The sequence below is a fragment of the Leucopleurus acutus genome, assembly GCF_964270905.1.
Source record: "Leucopleurus acutus genome assembly, chromosome: 5".
Taxonomy (NCBI): domain Eukaryota; kingdom Metazoa; phylum Chordata; class Mammalia; order Artiodactyla; family Delphinidae; genus Leucopleurus; species Leucopleurus acutus.
In genome coordinates this window covers 45,004,161-45,021,912 of record NC_139147.1, presented here as the reverse complement: position 1 = coordinate 45,021,912, position 17,752 = coordinate 45,004,161, and the positions used below count along the sequence as shown (strand labels likewise).

The window sequence follows — 17,752 nt, the reverse complement described above, 5'->3', positions numbered from 1 at the left end:
ATATATATAGGTGTGTATCTATGTATATACGTGTGTGTGTCTGTATTTTTTATATATTTTAAATCCTAGATTTAAATCCTAGATTCATTCTCTTATTTGAAAGACTTTTTTAATTGCATTGAAATATTTGGTATACATTGCTACCTAATTATGGGGGAGATGAAGACTAAGTTAAGCATCACATTTATGAGCACAACAGGTTTTTTTTGCTAAAATAAAGTCAATCCACTTGAAGAACCTATTTTGCTTACTATGGTACATTAGTTCAAAATACTAATTGCATGGAATTCAGAGTACAAAACCTATTTAACATTTAATGCTGACCTATGCTTTTTGAAAGCTTGACTGGTTAGTATAAATTATCTAAAATTTTCAGTCCATCTATCAACCATTAAAAATCCACATGGTCTATTTTTTATTCTCATCTTAATAACAAGGTGCAGTACTAATAACCGTCTGGGGTTAATATTTCCCAGATGTGATTCAGTTCATCCACTGCCCTAAACCAGTCATTAATTCTTTGAAAGTCTATTATGTCTTGATTGGTGTTGCTTAAATAGCTTATAAGCTCTTTTATAGTCTTTTTATTTCGTAGGTAAATATCTTTTCCACCCACCTTTCAACTTCAATTTTAGTGAGAAAATTGATAATGAGAAAATGAATGGATTCTCTAAAATACAAAAATGAGAGTAAACATATACACTTTTCTACCCGTACTCTAAACCAATCCTGAATAAGAAAAGGGTTCGATTTTCACAATCATTTAGTATTTTTGTCACATCTGATTATGCCCAAAGTTAATAACAAACTGTTCCAGCTCCAATGAGAGTTGCAAAATACAGCCTTTAACCAATATGTATGTAGAATAATTTGTTACTTGTACATCTATTTAGCTATCCAACCAACTTTTACTGAACATCTGTCATATGGTAGTCACTAACTCAAACTGACACACCCAATCCATTCCTCCAACAGTTTAAAATCTAGTAAGAGGGCTTCCCTGGTGGCGCAGTGGTTGAGAGTCTGCCTGCCGATGCAGGGGACATGGGTTCATGCCCTGGTCCGGGAAAATCCCACATGCCGTGGAGCGGCTGGGCCCGTGAGCCATGGCCCTGAGCCTGCACGTCCAGAGCCTGTGCTCGGCAACGGGAGAGGCCACAATGGTGAGAGGCCCGTGTACCGCAAAAAAAAAAAAAAAATCTAGTAAGAGACAGACATTTAAATATTGTGAGATAAACACTGTGATATGCACTGAGTTCCTGGTGTTCCCCCAAAAAGATTCTTAATTCAATCTTTGGCAGTATAAGTTTTCCCAGAAAAGACTGAAAATCGTCTTTGCTTTTACAAAAAAAAAAAAAAGTAAGAGAAAGCCAGAGAAGGTGGGGGTTGGTAAGAGAACTTTCCAGATAAACTCAACAGCACTGTCTTATATCCAGAGATAAGAGGAAGCAAGTTACTAACATGGAAGAAATTATCAACACAAAAGTATCTTTGGTAAAAGGTAGAAGATGGAGTGGCTGAAGATAAAAATGGAGAGGCAGCTATGGGTCACAGGTTAAATGATATAGGTAAGGGAAGCAGGGGTTAGGTAGGGTAGAGACAGGATCAGATCCTCACCTTAGAAGATCAGTTCTGGCAGCAAGATGAAGGATGGATTGGAAAGGTTGGTGGAAGGGGCCAGAGAAGACCCAAAGCAAGTGGATAATTTAAAACACAACCATGGTAATTTGGAGAAGAATGATGAGGAGCCAGATTGATGCACTGATGATAAAGAGTGATTTAAAAGAGCTTTAGGAGGTAGAATCAACAGGACTTGGTGACTTGTTATGGGGCATAAGAGTAAGTCAATCACTTAAAATACAAACAAATTTATAAAAATACTTGGCCTACTATATTTCATTTAGTTGTTAAGTATTTCACTAATAATCCTTTAGGGTTTCATGAGAGAATTTAACTTTGTATGTGCTTGCTTTGGATTGAGTATAGACTCTTTCATTTATGAATGAAATGGTTTATAAATATTTGAAATGACTATAGTTAAAATAATTAGAACTTTCTGATAAAACCAGAATCTTAGCTTAGAATATACAATTTGGGAGTTCATTTTAAAAGGACAACTGGAAACTCCTCTCGGAAGTAGGAGACAAAGTTAAAGTTTTATAAGTAACAGTGCAAAAAATAGAATAAAGAAAAGACTATATTATGTAAATCAAGGGTAATGGCTTAAAGTAACCCATATCTTTAAAAATAGATATGTTTACGAGAAGACACCTTCAAGACTATACATTAAAGAACAGTGGGGATACTGGAAAATGAATAGCATACATACTTATTTTTCAGCTGCCCTGAGAATATAAGCTGATTACATATTCACAGATGTCAGTAAATACTTTCAATTCTGATTTCCTAATTCATTGTTATCTGCTTTTCTCTTACTTCTCTTCCTTACCACAGAATTAATTTCATCATTATCCAATACATGTTCTTTCAACCAGTGAAAAATAAGGCAGAAAGCCATTTACTTACTTACTTACTTGTAGGGTTTGCTATACACGAAGGAATATTCTGAGATACAGCAGAGAGAAGTGTCACATCTCATAGTTGCTCAGGTATTAAATATTTAAAAATTTATGGGCTCTAATAAACTATGTATATTTATTCACCTGTTTCCCTGATTGCCCACATGCAGGGGAGATCATTTACCCATGCAAGATTTGATAAAAGAAGGCCTATAATATGGGGAGGGGGAAGGGTAAGCTGTGACAAAGTGAGAGAGTGGCATGGACATATATACACTACCATACGTAAAATAGATAACTAGTGGGAAGCAGCCGCATAGCACTAGCACAGGAAGATCAGCTCGGTGCTTTGTGACCACCTAGAGGGGTGGGATAGGGAGGGTGGGAGGGAGGGAGATGCAAGAGGGAGGAGATATGGGAACATATGTATACGTATAAGTGATTCACTTTGTTATATAGCAGAAACTAACATACCATTGTAAAGCAATTATACTCCAATAAAGATGTTAAAAAAAAAAAAAGAAGGCCTATAGCTCTGGATGATTCATGTTCCTGTATTATCCTGAAGGAATTCTAACTTCCATGGCTTTTCACGTTTTCTGGTCGAACTCAATATAGTGCCGTCTCCTATTTCTTCTCCTGTCGTCATCGTAGTCATCATCATCATCGTCATCATCATCAAGTTTACAATCTACCTTTACAATTTGGTAGCTCATGCAAACGGAATTTATTTTTAAAATATTAAAGATCTGCACCTGGAGATTTAGCAGTAACCTGGTCAGCTCTGGAAGTACGGACTACCCCACTCTACATTTTCTCATGTTTTTATCTCTGCATGTGCTATGTTCTCCATTCTCTTATTACTGACTGGTTGCCCTTCAACTACTGTTTTGTTTTGTTTTGTTTTCTGTTCTCTTAGAACTTTTATTTGCACGTGATTCTGGTTAATCAGAGCCCCTCTGCTCTACTCCTTTTCCATGCATGAATCTTTTGGTGAATCTTTACGGCAGAAGTTTCTGATTGCCATTTCCATTCAGCTCTGAACTTAGAAATCCTAAATTCCTAAAAAGGAATGTGATTGCTTTAGCAATTTATGGAAATCATATGTGAGAGAGAGACAGGTAGCTGATTAGCCAATTAATTGGATGTCTTTCAGCCAGGTGTCTACCTTTGTCTCATTAAGTTATGGTTGAAGGAATAGGGCATCTGGGCACTAACCATAGTGGAAATCCCTCAACAAGCCTCTTGGTCAATTTACTTAGAAGATGGTGTGAGAAGGACAAGCTCTAACATTTCTCTAATTGTGTTCTCTAATTTCTATAACATTTCTAATATACTTATTTCGACAAGGATGTTTTGGGTTTTGTGTTGGACTACTCTAGCTTACTGTCAATAACAGACATGTATAAAGAATCATTAGCTTACAGTCAATAACAGACATGTATAAAGAATCATTTATTAAAAATGAGACAGGAAAGAACAGACTCAGAAGAAATACACTAGAGGAATATTTCCTTAGTTCTTTTCTAAGAGAAAAAATATGTAAACAATCTAAACATGCACCAAATATTGTTATGCCACTAACTAAACAACTGTACTTAGTAATTAACCATTCTTAGCTTTGGGATATCCTTTGGTCTTCAAAGATGAATTAATCTTTTATTAGCACTTCTCAGTAACCACATATCTTTTGACACAAAATCTGGATCATTGCAATAACTCTGTAACTAGATTAAGATTGCATTTGAGCGAATGTATAGATTATTTTACACTCTCCATAGCACCAATCACAATGTTGAAAATCAATCCATGTTACGCTGAGTCACTAACAATCCTGGTTTTGGGATTGAGATGACACTGGCTTTAGTACCAGCTAAATGTCACCACACACTTGGGCAGGTGATGTAACTTTTCTCAGGTTCAGCTTTTTCATTTGTAAAATGATGCTAATAATACTTACTTCACATAGGCATTATTAGGATTAAATGAAAAATATATAAAATGCTTAAGCACAGTTTTTATTGCAGACCCATGACATTAACAATTTGAATGTTTGGGGTTAGAAACTTACATTAAGTCTCCTGTGAAGCCAAGATATGTGGAACTAAATTTCTATAAGCTCCTGGGAGTGTCATGGTCTACTACTCAAACTGCACACCATGGGCAACTCTGATGTCTCCCTTTATTGAAAGAATAGCAGCAGTAATGTCATGTAATCAAAGGCATAAAAGCTTGATTCATTTTTTAGATTAAATGGACTTGAAAATAAAGCCAACTGCTACCAGTGGTGATTGAGGTGATGAGAAAGTGAAAAATTCAGACAGTTCATTGAATAAAAACAGAAGGTAGAGAAAATTAAGTACAATCATAATTTGTGAAACTCTTTAAGCAAATGTTTCAGCCACTTATATACTATACAATGTTGATAACACTTGTAAATGTAAAAGAACCACTTTAAAATATGCCAGAGCACTCGGTTCTTCTTAACAAGGCCTGCCCTAAGGAAAAAGTACTTTACCAGAGCCCTACCTGCCTGCTGGGGTTTTGACAGAGCCTAACCTACTTGAGGAAAGGAAAATACCCAGCTCTATCCAGCTGTAGGCTTCCATGTAGGAGGAGGGAGATACCTAACTTCAACTCCCTCTAGCCATCCTGTCCATCCACCTAAGGGGGAAAAAGGAAATTGAGAAGCCCTGGTAAAGTTCACAGTCCAGGGGTACAGGCTCACCAAAAGCCTTAGACTTAATTATAGGACTATAAAACACTTTTTCTCCCCCCACAGCTTACCACTGTATTACTAAAGGCCTATTTATCTCAGTTCCTTTTACCCACACATCATGTCTACCTTCCAATTAAAAACTACAAGATGCAAAAAACACTGTTTAAAGAGAAGAAGCATCAGAACCAGAGTCAGATATGTCAGGAATGTTGGAATTATCAGACCAGGGATTTTTTTAATTTGCTAAAGGCTTCAATGGATAACTTGGACAACATGTAAGAACACGTATGCAAAGAGGTGGAAATCCTAAGAACGAATCAAAAAGTAATGCTAGAGATCAAGAACAATGTAATGGAAAATGAAGAATGCCTCTGATGGGCTCATTAACAGACTGGACATAACTAAGGCAAGGATCTCTGAGTTTGGGGATAGGACAATAGAAACTTTCAAAACTGAAAAGCAATTTCTTTCAAATGTGAAACAATATGATTGGAATTAATATGATGGATATTTAGAAAATTACCACATATGTTGTGAAGTTTCTCAGAAGGAAAACTATCTAGATATCAGTTTTGAAAACAATAACTGACACATCTATTTTTAACAGAAATTATAACTAAACCTCATAAATATTTTCAGAATTCAAACACATACATGTATTTTTGGATAATTTCAATGTACTACAAAATGAATAAAAATGCAGCACTAAAATAAGCTACTATGATAAATTGGTTCTTACTATACGAAATACAGAAATTAACTATCAGTATTAGTAGGTATTCCATTCTCTATCATAAACACATTCTACCTTTGATTTTTCAACTTTGGAACAATGATATTAGGAAATAATGGGCTCTGACGTATGGAATAAAGTAGCTTTCTACACAGTTTAATTGCAATATAAGCCTCTTTTATTATAAAAATCATTAGTTTTTTCATTATAAGAATCATTAATGACTGAATTGTTAGGTTCACTCATAACTTTTATTTAGGCATGAATGACTTGTATCCCTTTTTTCTATCTCAGGGTAAATTTCATAACACTAATTCACTATATTTAACAGGTAAGATCATATACCCTGTATGATCTTGCATTATTCAAACCCTAATGATCATCTAAGTCACAACATGCACAAAATACATATAATATACATTTGAAACCAATATTTGGCATCTGAGAAATGCAAAGTTTTCCAATCTCTGTCATAATCAATATAAAATGCAACTTAATATCCAATAGCACTTTTTCTTCCTACTAACGTTCATTTTTCTCTTAAATTTTTGTTAAAGCATACTTCACTGCTGAAAGGGAAGTTAGATTTTGAATACTGAAGTGCATATATCTGTGTCTGCTACAACTTTGCAACCTAGATCTGATCTACTGTACAGTAGCAACCAACAGAGGAGAGTGGGGAAAAAAATCTGGAACAAGAAAATCTTTCATTTTCTTCCTAAAAATATTACTATAAAAGAAAATAATGATGAAAATATTTCAGTTGAGTTGATAGGGTGCTTAAAAATCAAGTTTTTTCATCAACATTAAGTATGTATAATTTTAGGAATAAATTAAATAATATTTTATGGACTTATTATGATTATGAAATACTATGCTTTAACTAACAGGTTTTATTCAGGTATAAGTACCTTTAAAAATCAGCATGTGGCTACCCAAATAAGTCACTTATCTTTTCAATTACAGTATTAAATAAAAAAGCCATATGGCTATTAAATTTTAAGAAGTATCAAATATAACTACTAAAGCTCAAAGGAAACAATATAAGTTTTTAATCATGGAATCCAATTTTTATATTATGAAAAGTCTTTTATTTTTCTGGTTAACAGCAATTACTTTTTATTAGTCAGAGTTAATACTGAGCCAAGATGCCCCAATATGACAACCCCCCACGGTTGTGTGGCACTGAATAGGGACTGATATGTAATGGGTATTAAGGATTTTGAATGTCACATTTAACTTACAAGCCCTCTTACTGTATTCTCTTTCATGTACAATGTTATATGTTGGCTAAAAATAAATTGAATAAATAAAAATATCAAAGAAAAGGAGTAAACATGAGAGTTAATGTGTCAAGAAAATTTATATAATTTTTTTCACAGATTTTCAGATTATGAGAACAAACTCAGGAGATATATATTTTTTAATTGTTTCTTTTGTACAAAGTTATTGCCTGAGCCATGTCTTTCATGTTTCTTTTTTCTCATTAGCATTAAAATAGCATCAATTCTTAAAGATTAGCTGCTTCCTTCCCAGGAGATTTTCAAAACTGAAATACGTCCTTCAGTTTTGCACAGAGTAAGATTTAGTATTAACCAGTTATTAGTTACTAATAGCAAATAGAAAATCCAGGGCATATGCCTAAACTTAATGTTTGTGAAAACACTTTTACAGTATTCACATAACTTCTATAGTGCTATGCAAAAATTTTTATTGATGCAGCATTCTTTCATTGATTATCATGGCACTCTGTTAGCTACTCCACGAGATCATCATAATTTTATTACCTTAGTGTAGTACATAGACAGATAAAGGATAGAAGGGACACTTACAGGATAAAGTTCTTAACAGTTTCGAATTATGTAGATATAAAATTCTTCACATTAGACAGTGAGAGCACAGTGTTAAGAAGTATAACCACTGGTTCCCAAATTCACTGAAGTATTCATTCTTTTCTAAAACCAAGCTCCATACTCTATACAAATATAATTATTCAACTTCACTCTGTTCTCAACATATCAATAAGAACACCTATATTTTGAACATCCTTTGCTAACAATTTTCCAAGGTGTCTTGCATTTCCAAGGATTTATGTTATTGTCTTAAACAAAAGAAAGCTTCAATAATTTTTGATTGTTTAAGCAAATCCAGAAAGTACTTCTACTTAAAGGGGCTGAGATACACACTATGTAAATCAATTAAGACACTGAAATTCTAAGTCTCCTACAGTATGGCTTAGCCTATAATTGTAGCCTTATTTCCCACCACATCCCTTCTCTTCAGCCACACAAATTATTCTCAACGTCCCTAAAACTTAATGAATACATTTAAGAATTCGGTGCCTGTCTTCAAGCTATTCTCTCTTCCTAAAAGGTGCCTTCTACCCTCTCTTCCAGACCATATGTGATTCCTTAGATTATAAGAAAGAGCTGATGGGTCACATCCTACTACCAATCTTCCTCAAGCAGAATTCATCCTTCCCTTTATTATTCTTTCACAAAACATTACCCGAAACTACCTGAAGATACTCTCTTTGGCCTTATGATTGTGTAGACCTATTTCCAAACTGCAAAACAATACATGGAACAAGAGAAATGTGTTACATTGAATTCTGGACATGACTTTTAAAAAAAGAAAGTGTATTTTTGATGTTGGCAAAAATGAGTTGAAAAGCAAGAAAATAAATATATTTTCTTTTAATTTTTGCAAGCCTAAAAAGTCATTTGCTCAAAACTATTCATCTATTTTCCATATTTGCTAACCAGAGGTGCTTATGTTATATTCAAATAACCAGTAATGGTTTTGTTTACAGGCACATCATGAATGCCTTCTCTTGTAATTACATCAGCATGTTACTAAGGGTGCAATAGGTATTTTTAGTAAAAAAAAAAAAAATCAACAAAAATTAAAACCACTATGAATTAATTTACTAAAGCATATAGTTTATATGATTCATAATATAAATCATACATTATATGATTTCAAAAATATCTCTTAGTTCAATTCTTTATGGAAAGAAAATTTTATCGATTTGAAAGTTACTCCTAGGAAATACTTTATTCAGAGAAGCACCAAATATACTTTATATCATAAGATTGTCAAATATATCATCTATTGTCTTTTCTACCCATGACATATATGTAAAAACAACTGAAGTAGTGTCTCTGAGAAAACGCAACTTTAGTTAAAATGGCCATTCAAATTAGCATGGCTCAAAAAACCTGAGAACCTTAAAAAAGTACACAATTTCAAATAGATTTAATTATAATTTTAATACACAGGTATAAATGGTAGTTTAAATGTTATACACTGGTTTACAGTTCCTATAGATTTTAAATTATTTAATCAATTATGATGTCTAGATGATTTTCATTCTTGCCATTTTTAGAAGATTGTTTTCAAAGTTTTTCTATCCTTACTAATTATTTCCTCACTTGTTTTAAACTACAAATAGCACTAAGTAAAGCTCTATTCCTGTCTGTAATCTATCCTCTTCATTAAAAGAGAAATTTAAGTTGTATGTTTTCTTTAAAATTTACTTATGTCATCTATCCATTTTATTGTTTCCCTTGGTTCACCTCTGTTTTATCTAATTCATGAAGCTTTATCCATATCTATTATAAAATATGTCCATGTGCTCCTATTTTCAAGTATGCCTACTGCTGACACTTGCCATATATGCATTATTATTTGGGGGGATAATCTAAAAGTCAAATAGCCTATTCCAAGGTAATTGAGTATTCAATTTACTTTTGAATGTCTGAATCCATGTGTTATTGTTCCCTCTGTAGTCTATACGCATTGCTCATTGCCCTTTATCTTTACATGGTAGAATCTTCAAAGAAATAAAAAGCACCTACTGTGAAATACATGTGAAGATTAAAATATGTTTGGCTTAGAAATTTTGCTGCATTATTTCCTCACTCTGTGACCATGAAGAAGTTATTTAATATACCTGAAGCTCAATTTTCACATCTTTCAATAAGGAAAATTTATACTTGATTTCTAGGACTCATGTGAGTAAAGTGCTTTGAACAAAGCCTAGCATATGGTAAATGCTCAATGAATTTTTAACCATCTTTTCCTTTTCTACCTTATTCTATCATATTTATTTTCTACTGTAGTCTCCTTCCCTGCTTCTTTCTCTTTCCTCTTGTTCATTCTTGGCTGGTGCCCAAAATGTGTATCTCAGTTTAGTAGTATGTTTATCAAGGGGATAAAAAATCTGAATCAATTATGCAAACAGCACACATAAGTAATTGCCTTTTCATAATGTTCCTCTCTGTTAGTGTACCATAATACGTATACAGGTATTAGAGTCAGAAATAATTTAGTTTGAATTGGAATCCATCACTCACTATTTGGCCTATAACTTCTTGGTAAATTTTGTTCCTTACCGTCTTTAAAACTGGGTTTCTCCAACAGGGAAAGAAAACTAAGACATACCTCATAGGGCCGTTGTGAAAAAAAGGATAAAATTCTTAGTGCAGTGTCCGGAAAATAGAAAACTATGAGGTAAGCATCACTTTTCAAACAATTCTGCCCTCTCTCTATAATAAATCAGAAGTAGAAAAATTCCCCATTTCATAACACCTATGACAAAATCATTACAAGAACAATAGCAGTAAGTTTATTTGTAACTCTGTAAGTCCTTGTGTCTCCTGGTTACCAGTTTGCTTTAAGAAATGCAGTCTGATCAAGCCAAACACAATCACTAGAGCAGAGCACAACTCCTTCTGTTCCTCACATGATTCTTTGGCTATGACAACATGAGGTCAGTGATAGTATGACTGCTAATATTTTTGTCATTCTTTTTCCAGAAAATGAAAAAGTGGGGCTTATAAACTACTTAATATTTGTAAGTTCTTATAAGTTACTTCATATACTGAGAAAACGAGATATGTATATATCTTGAAAGGGTATTCCAAAAAAGAAGTTTCATTCACTTCTTGAAAGTAATTGTGATAAACTAACACACTCAACGAATACTGATGTTTATTCATTTTAATGAAAATAAGATAATGAAGTAAAAGCATAATCTTAGTTTAAAAGATACATTCTCAGAAATGGTTTGACGAGTGCTATGTAAGAATAAAATTTAAATTTCAGAAAAAATAAAGCCATAGTCTATAAACAAACAAATAGAAATAAATAAATAACCTGTTAAAGACAGAAAGATTAAACTCTTCATAGGAATTTTTAGTTGAAAATACACATTTAATGAATAACTGTTGAATAATTGCTGATATAAAAGTCAAATTGAAACAGCATTGCTGGAATGATTCTAAAAATATAAAACAATTTTGGGTCAACCAACTTTTTTCAGATTTAAATTTGTAGATGTAACAGAAAAAGCAATGTAAAAAAGTATCAAGGAAGAATGTGATGAATGAGAAAAATACAATTTCTAAAAAAAGGAAGAAAAGCTAACCAAAGTATATCTGAAAACAGCTGACTACCTCCATTATTGAAGATTTGCTTAAATAGACAAAATCTAGGTAAAAAGCAGCACAAACCACCCTTCTTATTTTAGCTTGAAATAAAAAAAGTAGTAGGAATACACTGTGAAAATGATGCAAAATATATCAAAACATATAAAAAGTCAAGTACAACCATAGCTAAAATGATGTCAGTACCTGGAAAAGTGTACTTAGTAAATAAATTATACATTCTTATAAGCCTTTCAAAAGCAACTACACTCAGCTAACAAAAGCCTGATCATAATGTATCTTTTTCCCAAGTTCAAAAGACACATACTGCTTTAGCAGACTCATATTTTCTAATGAATACCAAATTGTTAGTATCTGGAAAATACACTTATGCTATGATAATCTAAAGTTTGTTTATGCACAAATACTCAGTGAGGTTACCAAATTTAACAAGCATATACACAGAAAAAAAAAGTGTCTTGAATATAAAATTTTATTTCTAAAGAAAATATTTATATGATAGCTATTCTAATACTACTATGTATAAACACTATATTAAAGAACAATTACTAATTTAGAAGAAGGCAAAGAATTTTATATATCATTCCCATTGGTTAGCAATTCTAATCGCATTTTAATCTTTCCTATGTAATCTAATTTATACACTAAAATTCATACTTAATACAGCCAAAACCACACTGTTTTTCTTTCTTTAACTATTATAACAGACCCTAAAAACCTAACAAGAAAAACAATTTTAAAAGATATTTAAACTTACCCCATTTAATGGATATGTTTTCCATCCTAGCTCTCCCAGCACAGTTGTTGTATCAAGCAACACAACTGGAATTAAACAAAACAAAAAAACTTGCATGAACTTCTCAATTGACATAAGAATGAACCAGTTATTTAAATCATTAATGTCAACGACCTTTAGTATTATTCATCGTATTAGCTTTAATAAGTTGAATTACTTTAAAATTATTTGTAGGTACTAAATCTTAATATATAATACTTAATAATATTGAGTAAATATAAAATATATAAGGTGGTTATAAATTAATTTTAAAATAGTGTGGTGTTTAACAATGCTAAATGAAATAGATGACTGAGTAACAGTACTAACAAAGTCATTTTTAATAGCTGACTTGTAAAATTGATGAATGTTAGAGAGGTTAATCATGAGGATATGACCACCAGATGACTCAAGCTGGACCTGAGCAATAGGTGGGAGGTTCCTTAGCTCCTCCCCTGTCCTTAGAACTATGCTCTGCCTATCATTCCCACAGTGATAGCTGTTCCGAGGACAGACCCCTGAGAGAATAAGGTGCTACTGAAACCATCTGGATGGTATATGTGACTGAACCCAGTTGAAGTCTCTGAGCCTCTGGTGGTCAAGTGTAGAGATCTACTCATCTGACAGGCGCCCAAGACAAGCCTTGTGCATAAGCTCCCTTGCTTATTAAAACTGCCACCTACCAATCTGGAGTGATCTACCTGTTTCTTTGTTCTCTTTCCTCGCCCTGCATGAGTACAGGGTCACTGTGCAAACCAACAATGAAATAATCACCTTTGCTTTTCCCCCCATTTTCATATATAGTCTTTTTTATACCACATTAAAGAAAGAAAAACTTTTAAAGCAGGCCTGCCTGTATATTTTCTTTGTGTGTTATTAAATGCCCTTATATGATTGGCAAAGTATGAAAACAACTCATTTTGAAGAAATCTATATTTTTTAAGTGTAGATTACATTATTATTGTATGTGTTAGTATACTTACTGCTAAAGAAGGCAAAAGCAAAAATAAAAACCATGCACCTTTTCCCCTGACCAAATGTAACTCATAATCTGGTTGAGAAGACATGCAAACAAATAATCAGGACATACTCTGTTAAATTCTAAAACTGAACACTATATAATAGCTTAGGAATTAAGTTAGGCTAAGGCTGGTAGGGCAGGTCTGGGACAATTTCATAAAGGAAATGCAATTTGGGCTGGGCTAGGATGAGGGGGTCTTTAATCAGATGTGATGAGAAACAAAATTTATTTTAGAATACCTTCTGTAAAGTAACTGAGCTATGACTAAATCAGTTCTCAGTTACTGGAATGGGGAGTAGGAGTAGAGATTATTTGGGGGAATAGGAGGATAGAAGGAGGCCAGAAAGATAGATGGAGATCAACAGGAGAGGATTTTTGAAGTGTTTCCAGCAGGTTAATGTGTAGAGCCCATGTTTCAGCAGATTTTAATTTTAACTATTACCTTCAAGTCCCCCAGATGCCGATCATGGACTGAACTCTGAGAAACAATCCTTTGGTATTTCATCATGAGTTTTAGTTCTTCATCTAGTTAAAAAAGTGGAGGGGTTTTTGTAGTTTTTAAAAAATGTCACTGGAAGTCTGTTACTTGGCATCTGCTGTTTAGTGTCTATAGCAAGGACACGGTGGGTTTTCTTATTTGACTGTGATACATTTTATTGATTTTTAGTATGAAACCATGCTTAAATTTCTGGGATAAACGCTACATACTCATTGCAGAATATTCTTCCAGTATATTCACTAAGCATACATTTGTAAAACTGAGCCATAATTCTTTAATTTTTATTGTGCAAAATTCTCAAAAATAATTTAAAATGTGGAGAAAACAGTACAATGAACGCTCATTGTACTAATCACTCTGCCTCAATAATTACAAACCTATAGCCAATCTTATTTCATCAATACATGTTTACCTACTCTCACTGCAAGATTTCTTTGAAGCAAATTCCAGTAATCATATGATTTCATCTGTAAAAATTACAGTATGTATATCCAAGATAAAGACTCCTCTTAATACAACTACAATAACAATTCACTACTATAAATAGTATTACTTAATGTCATCAAATATCCAGTCATTGTTTAATGTTCCTATGGTCTCAACTTATTTTAACAGAAAGTCAAGATCCAAATAGTTTCTACACATTATGGTGAGGTCTTGTTTTTTTTTTTAATCGATGGGTTCCCCATTTTCTTTTTTTAAAGTCAGGTTTATTGAGGTATGATTTACTTACAATAAAATTCACCTTTTTTAAATGTACATTTCTACGGATTGTGACAAACTCCTACTTCCATGTAACCCCCACTACAATCAAGCTATAGAATATTTCCATCACCACCAGAATTTCCCTTGTGATCCTTTATGATGAATCCTTTCCCCACCCCAGCCCTGAGCAACCATTAATCTGACTTCTGTCCCTATGGCTTTGCCTTTCCCATAATGTCAAATGAATGAAATTATACAGTATGAAACTTTTTGAGCCTGGTTTCTTTCACTCAGCATAATGCATTTGAGATTCATCTATGTTGCTATGTGTATCTATACATACAACTGAACACTCAGTTGCTTTTTATTGCTGAAAAGTATTCTATTGCATGGAATTCCCTAGCTGATGAACTTTCATATACAGATTTTTATGTGAACCTATGCTTTCATTTCTCCATGGTAAATAGTGATTGCTGGGTTATATAAAGAATGCTAATTCTTCAAGACTGTAAAACTGTTTTCCAAAATGGCTGTAAAGCTTTACTTTCCCATTAGCAGAATGTCTGGTTTTCCAATTGTTCCACATTCTCACCAGAACTTGGTATTGTCCATATTTTTTAAGGCATTCTAACAGGTGTGCAATAGTATCTCACTGTTGTTTTAAATAGCCAGTTATCTTTTCACTACATGAAATCAAATTTACTAGCAAAAATTTTGACCCACAAAAGTGGTCTTATCCCACATTCCAGATTTTCCTTTGCGTGAGATATCATTGAACATGTTCCCCCATTCCCTGTATTTCCTTTAAATTGGTAGATATATTTAGTGGCTTGACCAGATCTAGGTTCCACTTATTTTTATTTTTTGTAAGATCACTTCATTGGTGGTGCTTTATAGTCCTTGTATCAAATCAGGGAATATATCAATGTTTACTAGGGTCATGTAAAAAGGACACAGGAACCAACTGGCAAAGGCTTCCACTGGCCAAAAATTTATAATTTGATCATACACAAGGTTAATGACTATAAGGGATTGAAACACTTCAAACATGCTTAAATCCATGCATTCATAATGATAAAATATACCTACTAATAACTTTTGCAGTACGCTAGGAAATCATTATTTTTAAAAACTGGTAAATAATCTGAAAAGAATAAAACATTTATTTTGCTTTTTCTATATGAAATACTTCTGAATAAGGAAATAGTTAATGAAGGAACATTTCTCTTTTTTTACTTTATTTATTTATATTTATTTTATTTTTGGCTGCGTTGGGTCTTCACTGCTGTGCATGGGCTTTCTCTAGTTGCGGTGAGAGGGGGCTACTCTTCATTGCGGTGCGCGGGCTTCTCATTGCAGTGGCTTCTCTTGTTGCGGAGCACGGGCTCTAGGCACGCAGGCTTCAGTAGTTTTGGCTCATGGGCTCTAGAGCGCAGGCTCAGTAGTTGTGGCACACGGGCTTAGTTGCTCCACGGCATGTGGGATCTTCCCGGACCAGGGCTCGAACCTGTGTGCCCTGTATTGGCAGGCGGATTCTTAACCACTGCACCACCAGGGTGCAGTGCATTTCTCTTACTGAAATATTTCAGTTAATAAATGAAGAAGGAATGATCAAATTAGGCTACACCATTTTCTACTCTTAATGTATTAATATATTTAGCTAATGACTTATGGTGCTAATATCACATAACGAGATGAAAGGACACATAAAGGACTAGAGCTTTTAAAAAGGCTTTCTTTATAGCCTCATTTACTCCATATTAACATACAATTCTAACAAGCCTAGAAGTAAAAGAAAGTACAAATACATATATATCTATATATGTATACATACACACATACATATACACATACACACACAAACACATACATGCAAATTCACAAAATGATATTTGATGGTGTGTGGGTTCACTCAGTGTAAAAAAATAATCTCACATATTAGAGGAAAAAAGCTGAAGATATTATAATAAATATTCAAAACTCTAAGCTTATCTTATTATTAAATAAATGTTATTTTATTTTTGGTATATACTATTGAAAAGAATTCAGAAGTATGTAATACCAGTATCCACTTTGGGGCACTCAAAAGTTTAATGTTACTCCTTTAGCACTTTATATTTTTCGAATACATCATTATTTTGCTAGCAGGCTGTTAAAGTAATGATAGCAATTCAGTCACTGTAGGAAGGATGGTCTACATATTTCCCTCTTGAAGGAATCTCCACATTGTCCTGTAAGTTGTTTCTTTTTTTAAATGCTCAATTTACAGATGAGAAAACTGAGGCTCAGAGAGGTTACATAATTTTCCTTAGATCACAAAGTGATTACAACCAAAAGACTGATGCTAGGATATCCCTTAAAAAATATTTAAAACCTTTAAACTTTTTTTAAAGTGTTTTCTTCCTTCCTTTTAAGTTTGAATATAAAACCTTATCATTTGTTTTTTTATTTTTGTAGATGCAGAGAAAAATCATTATTTATTTTGCTGATTCCAAATCCAGATAAGTTTATATCCTGGTTTTCTCATCAATGGGTTCTACAGAAACTTTACTGGTACCACCTACAAATCATGCCATTTAAATCAAGGGGTTTACTGGAGTAGAGTGTTCAAAAATCCCTAATATTGAAGTCTACCAATGGAGATTTCTTTTTCATAGATTGGTAAATTAATTCATTCATTGATATAATTATTTTTTCTAAAATACAATTGGGCTACTTGGTTCTTAATATTTATAATTTGTAAACTGAAATATATTCATTTCAAAACAAACAAAAAAGAAAATATGTATATACCTACAACAGTATAGATCCTTAGGAAGTATTTTTTTTATTTATTAGTAGCTTCAAGAAACAAGATTTACATAATTGCTTTACTTTCCTCATTAAACTGCAATCATACCTTTTAAAAATTCTTAACAGCAAAATTTCAAATTTGCATTCCTGACAAGTGAAGGATGCATTGATATCAAAATAAAACTGAGGATTTATTTTTATTTTTAACACCATTATATGTGATACATGTTTAAATTTTATCACTTGCTTCATAGGCAAAGCCCCCACAAATTCAGGTTTTTCAGGCACACTAACAGCATTGGACCCGGCAAGGTGAGAGCTCCTCCTACTGGCTTTAAACAAGCGTTTTCTAGTCCCTACTTGAGTGTAAAAGTACTATAAACTTAGGAAGGAAAAGAATACTCTGTCCATATTAACTTCAGTAAAAGTCAATACTTTTTTATTTTTAATTTAATGGCAAGATTTTAAATATAGAAAGATTAACACCAATGACTTATTTAGGGAGTACACATGAAAATATAATTATTTATTGATATCA

General features: G+C 33.0%; 1 protein-coding gene across 4 annotated transcripts in view; it reads right to left on the bottom strand.

Moving 5' to 3' along the window:
• EPHA6 (EPH receptor A6) overlaps window positions 1–17,752 on the bottom strand; it is a gene marked incomplete at its 5' end in the record, with an annotated part of 855,070 nt that overhangs the window by 795,988 nt on the left and 41,330 nt on the right. For all 4 annotated transcript variants that reach the window (XM_082840129.1, XM_082840131.1, XM_082840130.1 and 1 more), the window contains one exon: window positions 12,179–12,243. In XM_082840129.1, coding sequence (XP_082696255.1) covers window positions 12,179–12,243 — 65 coding nt within the window. The remainder of the gene's footprint in view (window positions 1–12,178; window positions 12,244–17,752) is intronic.